Source organism: Spinacia oleracea, chromosome 4, assembly GCF_020520425.1.
Source record: "Spinacia oleracea cultivar Varoflay chromosome 4, BTI_SOV_V1, whole genome shotgun sequence".
Taxonomy (NCBI): Eukaryota; Viridiplantae; Streptophyta; class Magnoliopsida; order Caryophyllales; family Amaranthaceae; genus Spinacia; species Spinacia oleracea.
The window spans coordinates 171,811,835-171,822,790 of NC_079490.1; the positions used below are offsets into that span (position 1 = coordinate 171,811,835).

Here is a 10,956-nt window from a genome sequence, read left to right on the forward strand (position 1 = left end):
AGTGTCCAGTTCCCATAAATAGCGTTCCCTTATAAGTGTCCAGTTTCCATTTTTGGACATACACCTTTCCCACATTTCTATACACTTTTCCCACTTTTCCACACACTTTTCCACTTTTCTATAAATCATTATTACTTTTTCTTACACATTCTACACTTTTCCCACTTTTCGATCCTCACATTCTTTTTATTTGTACTTTTAACATTAAACTATTATCTACTTTTTCCTTTTCCCAAATAAAACATTCCCAATCATTACCTCTTACACACAATTCAGTTTTATTAAATCCCGCGTAAATATCCAAAGTGGACACTTTTAAGAACAGAGGGAGTAAAAATTTCCTTTTACGTAGAGCTCTTTATCACTAATTAGTCGGAGTTTCAAAATCGTTAAATGCAAATAAAAAAATGTTTTACTACAAAGTCAACCCCCTCTAATAGTCTAATTCTAAGGTATATCATGCACATTTTGTTTATTGATATAAAAAGCTACATCAATATAACATCATCTACTATCATAATATTGAAACTAATTAACAAGGCAAGAAACCCACCAAAATAACACAAGTTTGGCTCTCTAATCTTCCTCACAGTCAAGGGTCACACACTCACACTACCACTTAAGTAGCAACCTTAGCTTGTTAGTGTCGTTTTTTCATGCCACTCATGTCAATACGTCACTCATCAACTTTGTATCATTCATCATGCTAGTAATTCTACTGCACAATTATAAGTGGCGGATCTATAAATTATACTAAGTGAGATTATTATTTAAAAGGGAATAAAAAATTAACTAAAAATAAGTATGTTCTAATAAAAAAATAATGAAAAATTAACTACAGTTATGCAAGTGAAATCATGAGACCCATAACAAGGATCGAACACTAGACCTCTTTGCTAAAAGTTGCACTTCCTACCATCTTAGCCAACTACAACTTATGTTACATATTTCGACATAAACATATATATTCTTTTGACGTAAAATAATACATTAAATAAAAGTAAATGCAAAAAAAAGGGAAAAAAATGATAATGATTACTTAATTTATAAATGTTCCGTTATTACTTTTCTAGCTTAAACCTCAAAAACAAAAAACGGTGTAATAAATCTGTAATACCCCGAATTTTTAAAACTTGATTAATTATGCTTAATTATTTTTATTTAGCTTAAAATCGTTTTAAATCCTAAAATTCGAACTTTATTTTTTTTAGTTAATTAACGAAGTTTTATTTCGCTTGAATTTTTAATATTATTACACGATTTATTAATTTTTAGATTCTATGATTAAATTTCGTATTTTACGAGCTTAAGCTACTTTTTAAAAATCTAAATTATTCCGTGATTTATTTCGGATTTTTAATAATTTCGGAACGTTCTTATTTGAAAACTAAATTTATTTTTCGTTAACGATATTTTTATAAATAATTATTTTAAAACTTGGTTTTAATTAAACTTTTCTATTCCGATTAATTTCCTAATTAATAATAGAGATTAATTTTCTGAATTTTTTGCCTAAATAATTGAAATTACAAAAATGCCCTTGAAAGAGAAAAATTCCATTTCTCTTCTTCTTCCTCCTCTCCACGTATGTTCTCACTCCTTTCCTTGAATTCTGTCTACATTCATGCCTTGGAGACCAAGGACTTTTCCTTCCCATTCACTCTTCTTGACTATACAAATCAGTCATGGTACCAATTGGAATTCAAATCAGAAAATCAAAACCAATTTTCAATTCTAATTTTCCTCTCTGTTTCGAACCATCACCACCATCAACAACCACTGCAACCACCATCTTCAGCCATCTCCGCCACCATTACCCGCCTCACCTACCACCCAGCACCACCACCGCAACACCTTCCATACTCCTCCCCTCCCCGCACGCACTCCACCACCGTCCCCTGCTTCCCCGCTTCGCACTCCCCTGCCTCTCTCCTTCTTACCTCTTTGCTGTACCACCGACGCCACACCACCACACTCCAACCACCTTCATCAATAACCGCCCCAAACCCCGGCGAGCCGCCGCCCAAAACCACCCAACTTACCACCCCTTTCCCCTGCTTCACCCTGTTCGCGCAGCACCCCTCCCTCTCCTCGTTATTTGCCGCCGCGAACCCCACCCCACTACCGTCGACCTGGCCGGCGAAATCCGGCAGCACCGAGCCACCGAGCCACCCTCCACCCTTCTCTCTTTCCTCCCCTTCGTGCTTCCTCGTGCCTCCCCTGTTCCTTTGCCTCCCCTTTTCTTCGTATCAGTTTCAAAAAAAAAAGAGAACGATTTCCAGTATTGGAACTTTGTTCCTTTTTGTTGCTCAAGCTAAGCCCAAAACTCTTAGGCCCAAACACCTCTAAGTAAGTTTTGCCATGCAATTTAAGCCCTAAATAAATTACTACTTATTTTAGCATTGTTATAAATAAATAAATGATTTAGAAACTACTTTGATTTAAAATTTTGATAAATATTTCATGTGTTGATTTATGAAAAATATTATTGATTTTTAAGTATTTTATTGATGTATGAAAATATTTCATGTAATGATTTAATGGAATTTAATAATACTTTATTTAAGTTATTTTATGAATTTATAAACAAAATAATAATAATAATAATAATAATAATAATATAATATTTATAAAAAAATAATTAGTTTTAAAGTAGTTATCGTTTTAATACTAATTCAATGATTAAATACTTTAAAAGAAATCAGACTCGGAGCTCAGGACGAACGGACCAACGAAAAGGCTTAGCAAATCGTGGAATTAAGGTAACAGTTATTGCTAGTACCCGCAATCCATTCGAAATGTATTTATGAATAATGTTGTGAATGATTGATGTTTTATAATGATGTTTTGTGATTTGCGGGATTACAAGTATGATTTGATTGAATTGTTTTATGATAATGCAGCTTTATGCAAAGTATTGATTTAATGAATTATTGTTCCTGAAAGTAATGATTTTATGAAATAACGAGATTTAATGGTTTTATTGAACAATCCTGAATGAATGAGATTTTCCTGATTAATGTTCAACTAAAAGAAATGTAAACATGATAAATGAAAGTGTAAGAACTGGCCAAGTTCCCCTGATATGGAGCCCAGGCTCCCCCTGATAAGAAGCACTGACTTCCCCTGATATGGAACCAAGGTTCCCCCTGATAAGAAGCACTGGCTTCCCCTGATATGGAACCAAGGTTCCCCCTAAAATGAAGCACTGGCTTCCCCTGTTCGTAGGAGACGTCCTACCATGTTTTCCTGTAAAGTCCTGACGACCAGAATAATACTGTTAAAAAGGAAAAAGATTAATGAAATGATGTTCCTGAAATGATATTCCTGAAATGATATTCCTGAAATGATATTCCTGAAATAATGTTCCTGAAATGATATTACTGAAATGATATTTCGAAATGATGCTTCTGAAATGATGATTTATTAAATGTTTTACTATATTATATTCTCCCTGTTTACTAAATAAAATGAATTGAAATGATGTTACGATGCTAGGGTAACTCGTTACTGAGTCTTCGGCTCACCGTTTTGTTTTCCGTTTTAGGTACTGCTGGGGACCACGGAAACGAGTAGTGGCGAGGATTTCACCATTACCATGTTCACCTAAGTCAATGTTAAGTTGTAACAAGTTTAAGTAAAGATTCTGGATTAAGTTACGTACTTTTATTAAGGATTTAAAAAGGATCATTATGTTAATCTTGGAGTTTAATTGCTTATGATTGATGGTTGCCTTGTAATTCCCAAGAGGGAGTTACGGCAGTAATGTCCCGACCGAATTAGGTTAATTCCGCTGCTAATTATGCTTTAATAAGTGATTTAGAGGTCGGGGTGTTACAAAATCGATCAACTAATTTTGAAGAAAAGTATCCAACTTTGTTTTGATTTTCGAATATGGGGTTTCATATTTGGAAAAGTTGTTGATCGGCCACTAATCTTGTGTCACCACCGTAATTCGATGTCATTTGATGTCGACGAAGACTCCATCTATATGTGCACATATTTAAAAAATAAATAAACCCGAATAAAAGTAAGAAACCGGGACAACGTCCGGACCACACACTAGTTTATTATACATTGGAGCCGCCACAGGTGCATGGCAAAGAGGCAAAACCACAAGACAAGGAAAAATTAAGGTTTTACTTCTTGGAAAGTATGAAAAGTTATAATTTGTGTGTTTTTCCAACTAAACATCTCTATTCGACTGTACAAGTAACACAATTGATACTTTTGGTTTGACATTTGACTTGATTCAAAAGGTCAAGCCACTTTTAGGATGTGCCTCCATCCCTCAAATAGCTAAATAAACTTGCAATTTTTTTTGCCTTTACAGTTCGAGTTGGCTCATGAGCAACTCTAATTCCTAAATTTTCACCTCCCACAAAACATCCGGTCTCTTTCATAAGTGGCAATAATTTTTTTGATTTGTTTTTTTTTATTGTTGTTGCTACGGGGGCGGGATTGCAGAATAATTTGAACCTGAAACATACATACACAGATCCTTAGTTTTAACCATTAGATCAAAATCGCATTAGTATAGATGATAATAGTAGATTTAGCATGACAACTCCAATACAAAATTACACGGATTAGTGAGACGTGTCTATTTAAACGAGTAAAACACGAATTGATTCACTCCCTATCGGGTTATAACTAGATTTTCTTATTAACCGAAAAGACATTCTGGATTATAATTTTATTTTTAAAAGTTAAAAGGTTCAGACATTCTTGATTCTTCAGTTTCCAAATAAATCGAAGAAAGAAGTAGATGCCACAGAGTATTGTTCTTCCCCGTAAAACAATAAATAAATCGGTTTTGAAGGAAGAAAAGGTCATTGCCCCATTTCCTGTCCCAAAATCCAGACAATATTTTGATCTTTCGAAATTGGTTGATGAAAGAAGGTGGAAGTATGTGATCATCCCATTCAACCCAACGGTAAACCCCTCTTCCTTATCTTCGTATGTTCTCAATAAATCATCAAAGCTGCAATTTCTTAATTTTTTTTCAATTTTTTTTTTTTTTTTGATTCTCTAGCAACTTTATAATCTGGGTTTGTGAAGTTTTTCTTGTTAAAGATTGTTTAGACTCTTAGAACAGTTAATCAAATTAATTGTTTCGGATTTTGGGTATTTTGACTGTTTGTAGAAGGATCATTTAACATGAATTAGTTTGATGATTTCCTTTGAATTGGAGCTTCCTCTTTCGATTTGTATGTACATTTTGGTCCCAAGTTTTCGTTTTAATTTTATTTTCGAATGAGATTTAAGAATTGGGTGTTTGAAGATGGGAAAGCAATGGAATATTTTGGCAATGCTTGTAATCAATAGGGCTAAAGTATGACATAGGGTAATTGAGGGATCCTTTTAAAGAGGGTTTCCAATTTTCTTTATACATTGGATTAATTGAACTAAAATGGTGGAAAATTTGGAAATGATGCAAAGTTTGTGATGCTTTCCTTGATTGAAACCCCTAGAAGTCGATGAAATTTGACAACTATCATAGCTTGTTTATAAGAAGATTGGGAGTATAGCTTTGGTAGAAAGATAAGGGATGGATCGAGTCATCGTATTAATGAATTTCTTGTTTAGATTGGCAATGGAATGTTGGGAACTTGGGATGATTCCTGAGATTTCTATGTAATAATATTTGGTTGAGACATGCTTGCTTTGAGGGTTTCTAAACCTCAAGTGGCTTGTGACCAAATTGGACACAATTCACCCAATAGGACCTTTTTTAGTATCAACAAAGAGTATGTCAGTACCAATAACGCAAGTGACTCTTATTGGTATGAATTAGTAGCGTATTGATACTGCAATAACACACTAATCATACCAATAACACAAGTGACTCTTACTGGTATTAATTAGTAGCGTATTGGGACACCAATAACACACTAATCAATACCAATACTAAATTAATCAGTACCGATACGAGTACTTGCGTCCAATATGGGTGCAAGCAACTTTTGACTTAGACTTTCTCGCCTAAAGTATCTCTCTAGTTGTAGGTGGTAAGACACATGTGGTTGATTACGTCGACAGCTTTTTCCATATTCAGGACATGATATGCTGCAGGTCTGAAGTTTTTCTGAATGCAGCATGGACAAATTGCTTGACTATTTAACAATTTCTGTTGGCAATGCCTTACATAGGGTTGGCTGGCCGGAGTGACTATATAAAATTGCTTTGTTCTTTTTATCATAATTCCTCTTATCTGAACTTTTAGCCCTTGTTTGAACTTGGGTTTAGTTGTAAAATGAACATGGTAGATGGTAGCCCTTAAAAACTTATTGAACCTTATATGAACTGAATGGCTGTCTTATGCACTAATCTTATAAAGTGAAAAGAACAAGACCTAAGTTATGGCCAGGGTAGATGATTGTGAAGGCTAACAAGTAACAAGTACAATGATGAGCCGAACTTCACCCCCATTTTGGACATTAAAATCTATTTTATGCCTGAAAAATATGCCACTCCATGTAAATTGATCATTTAACGGGAAAGTGCTGTAAAGAAAAGTTAGATCTTGATCATTATTTTTCAATTTTTGGCTTCCACATCTCTCTGTTGTTCCCAACTTTCTTTTGCTCAATCCCTTGGCATTAAACCACACTGCAAAATATGCTGAAGATAGCAGTATATTATCACACATTTGATTCAATATGTTAAATTTCTATCAATTTAGTCCGAGTATCTCTTCTAAAATAGCTCCCTATTTCTGTTTTCTATGTATTTGTTAATGCAGGCATTCTACATAGTACGAATCATATGATTGATGATATGGAACAAGAACTGAGAGTTGCTTCCATTGTTGATACTAGATTTCCCGGTAAGAACAAAGACTCAAGACCAAAACCAGACCCCCATCGACCTCTTTTGTTTACTGCAAAGGAACTTAGTTCCAGCATCATAGCCTCAGAAAGTACACGTACCATATGTTCTGTTTCAGTAGCTCTGCTAGTGGTTCTATCTTTCATCGATTATCCCTTACTTGGAATTAATATCGTGAATTCAAAGAGCATCATTGCTTTGAGGCCACTATATATGCTGTTAGTGACAGAATTCACTGTCATAATTTCATACCTTGTTTTAGAAAGACGAAATTCTGTATCATTTGAAGAAGATAGAAAGGGTTCAAAGGGAGGTGGAGTTAATTGGGAAAGAGCAGAGTTTCTGTTAGAGGGAGGTGTTGTGTTTCATCAAACGGTACGTGCTGTGTTTATCGATTTGAGTGTTTACGTTGTGCTTGTGATCTGTATTCTTTCTTTGGTAACTCGGATTTAGCTTTGCTGATGCTTTTGTTTGGGTTTAATGCAGTAACTTGTTTAGTTTGATTGTAATACTGAAATTTTCGGTAGGTTTTCTTTATTTTTGTTGTAAATGGAAATTAACAGACTGCAAAATAAGGCTGTATATAGAACTTTGGACACAAACAAATACTGGGATCCTTTTTCCTGATGTTTACAGAGATTTGGGTGTTGAACTGCTGTATGTATATGTATATCAGTTCTTTCTTTCGCCTTTTCGGAGAGTTTTGGTTCGGGCCTAGTCGGGTGAGCTGGCCCGGTTGATTGGCAGACTTATGTTTCTCAGTTTCGTCGGCTTTTTCTCCATTTTTTTTAATGTGAGCTGGGCATGGCTAGGTGTGGTTGCTCGGTCTGACCGTATGGCTAGGAGCGGGTGCAGAACATGGATTTTCCCGGTTGTGTTTTGTTTCTTATTCTCGTTTCATGCAGAAACTCCGTATTTCGCTATTATTCCCAACTAGACCGGATTAGAAGACGGGCTGGACTGTGAACTAAAAATCAGCCCATTTTATCGGGCCGGGCCAAACTCCATACCGACTTGTGTGCAAAACCGACTCTTTTGGGCCGAAAATAGTGGGCTTTTTGTGCCATTGGAATCAGGCTAATTTTATAACTAAAATTGTAGTTTTTAGTTGCCTAAAACCAGCCCAAAAAATCTAAAAAACGGTCCAGGTCCAAAAATGGGCCTACAAATCTACGCAAAACCCCGCATTTTTTTGGCAGGGTCAGACCGGGCTAATGGGTTGGGCACAAATTGATCAGGTCTATTCCCAACCTCAATATTCAGAATTACGGGGGAACCTAAACATAACAAATCCCATCCTAAATTAATACTCCCTCCGTTTCGAAATAAGGGGATAGTTTACCTTTTCAAGCTTGCCAATGTAAATGTTTGAACATTAATAATATCTCTAAATTTGTATTCGGTATTCTGAAAGTATATATCGTGAAGAATCAAACAAGATATCACACGACTATATTTGTCCTTACCCATAAATTGCAAATGATAGTCAAATTAAAATTGTGAATAGTATCAAAAGTCAAAGTGTTCCCATTATTTTAAAACGGATGAAATGCACAATAAACTTTCATAAGAGATTTGAGCAATTGTTGAACAAAGATCGCAACGGTGGGCAATGATGGCATATTGATTACTCCGTACATTCATATATTGTGATTAATTATTAGTTCGTACCAATTGATTGTTGGTTCAGTGGTGATTGAGGCCGAACTTGATAGGGAGGACCCGTGCTCGATCCCCCGCAACAACAATTGGGAGGGAATTAGAACATATCCACTCAGAACTCGCCCCGAATCCGGAATAGCCCTAAGGGTGAACCGGGTGGTATACCAAAAATTAATTATTAGTTCGTGGGTGGTCACCTCGAAGTATTAATATGATCGCAAAAAGTCTTTAAATTGGAGAATAGTTGACTTTGGTGATTAAACTTGTTTAGGCTGAAGATGTTAGAAATATATGATATTGTAAAATATTTTTGTGATTAGAATTTCCAAAAGGATATTAACTAAATTGAAGAAGGTATTAGAGAAAATAACGTGGCTTACCTATGTAGCATTTTTTTTCAATTGAAACACACAAAAAAGAAAAAAAAAACCCAAGAACGAACACTACAAAAAATTGTACCATTAACGACGGGAAATCCCGTCGCTAAAGGCTAATAATCGTTGATTAACGATAAGATTTCATGGTCGCGAGCCCGTCATAAAAGGAGGCCGTCATTAATTGGAAAATCCTGTCGTTAATCCGTCGTAAAAGACATTTGCTACGGTTGTTCCCGTCTTTGTTTGGAAGACATTTGCTACGGTTGTTCCCGTCTTTGTTTGATTGTTAGCCCCGTCGTTAAAGGCTTTTGTGAAGGAATTTTTGACCTGTCGTTAATAGGTTGTCATTACAGATACAAATTCTTGTAGTAAAAATAGGAACAAGAGATCAGATAGATTATATATTCTTCACGCGGATCATTTTTATAAATTTACAAACCAATAAACATAAAAGTTAATTGGTGTTTAATCCATATAACATCCATACAAAAGACAAATATAAAACTAAAAAACTATTAACAAACTCGTCTTACACGGTTGGTTGGCTGGTTGCTCACTTTGTCTCTTAACCGATTAATTGAGGACAAGAATCCCAACTTTAATTTGGAATGAAAAAAAAAAGATCATCGATATCCTTTTATCTTTGGTTGGAGCATGCGGGGCGAAAGGGTTAATAGTTACTGTCAACGGTAGACACCTTGATTATAAACCCAGAAAAAATAAAGGTAAAAAATATTCGTTAAATAAGACCAACCTAAATACAGAAGACCTTTCTTCATGAACAAGCAACCCCTTAGAAAAATTTCATCATCATCACATTGCTTGATCTTTTACGGCCACCGCAGACGACGGCAGGGCGGCGAACCGGGCCGAGAACGATCTAGACAAGTAATCAGGCTCAACCGAGTCCAAATCATTATCATCAAAATTTTTAGCATAATTATAAGAATCATATGGCTCTATAACAAGGTTTGATTGACGAACAGGTGTTGAACAATTACCAATACTTTTCTTCTCTTTCTTAATACTAAACTTTCTCTTTAATTCCTTGAAAAATCTCTGCACTTTATTATTTGGTGGTGGTTCTAACGACGGTTGTCTTGTTAATATTGTTGCCATTGTTGGCTTGGCGGTGGCGGTGGTGGCCGCCTCGGTTGGTGGCAGCGGCTGGTGGTGGAATCGGCGGTCATTAGACCGTTCGGAGAAGCTTTTTAGCAGATAAATTAGGGTTTTGGGACTATTATCAATAATTCTAGAGGTTGATGATGATGATTTTGATCTCCATTTTTTGTTTTCATCCATTTTGAAGATCATTATTGTGAAATGGGATTGGTTTTCATGGGGAAGAAATAATATTGAGGAATTTGTTGAAAATTAGAGGAAGAAAAATGAAGATAAGTTGTTAAATTAGTTGGCTAGGTGTTAAATGTATGCTGGCTTAAGCTGGAATTATGTTGGTATTTTATCCCCTCAAAAAAAAAAAAAAATGTTGGTATTTTATCATATACTTGTCAAAGGTCTAATAAAAAAGTTATTGATTTTAAATTTTTTCTTTTGTTGTGGTTTTAAAATAAAAACATTTCTATTTTTTATATTATTCATTTAACAATGTACCTTTTATATATATAATATATACTCTATATTATATAATTTTTGGTGGTTGTTTTTTCTATAAATATATAAGATGAATACCATCACCCTATTTTAATTATATCGACCAGACAACCATGCATGATCATTATGTTAACATGCATATGTCAGTCATTATGGTTGTCAAAAGAGAAATCCCGTTGGTCTTTGTAATGCACTTGCTACCGTTTATCATTGTATGATGTCTTGACTGAGATGACGAAATCCATCCACTCCCATTTGACTTACAAGTTTTTTTAGGGAGTTCTATGTTTCTAATGGTAGTCTAGCTAATGCAAGAAATTAAAACTATTTTTATTGTTCCTCCTATGAAAAACAATTTGTCTCGTATGAAAACAATGCTAATGTATGAAAACAATGCTATTTGACGTGGTAATTTAAGTGGTATGTGCGTTCCAAAATAAAAATCAAATTAACAAAAAAGATATACTACTAT

At 34.9% G+C, this 10,956-nt stretch overlaps 1 protein-coding gene across 2 annotated transcripts; it reads left to right on the plus strand.

The window, feature by feature from the left end:
* Positions 1-1,615: 1,615 nt before the first annotated feature.
* LOC110787764 (uncharacterized) lies at positions 1,616-7,468 on the plus strand. 2 transcript variants are annotated; one of them, XR_008932341.1, is made up of 3 exons: positions 1,616-2,762; positions 3,548-4,936; positions 6,746-7,468. XR_008932341.1 is itself a non-coding variant. In XM_021992404.2 (2 exons), exon 2 carries the CDS (start codon positions 6,769-6,771, stop codon positions 7,282-7,284), a length of 516 nt encoding a protein of 171 aa, XP_021848096.1. In that variant the 5' UTR covers positions 4,644-4,936; positions 6,746-6,768; the 3' UTR covers positions 7,285-7,468. The 2 variants fall into 2 exon arrangements, 1 of the variants encoding a protein (XP_021848096.1); XM_021992404.2 differs by lacking the exon at positions 1,616-2,762 and having other exon boundaries at positions 4,644-4,936.
* The last annotated feature ends 3,488 nt before the right edge of the window (positions 7,469-10,956 follow it).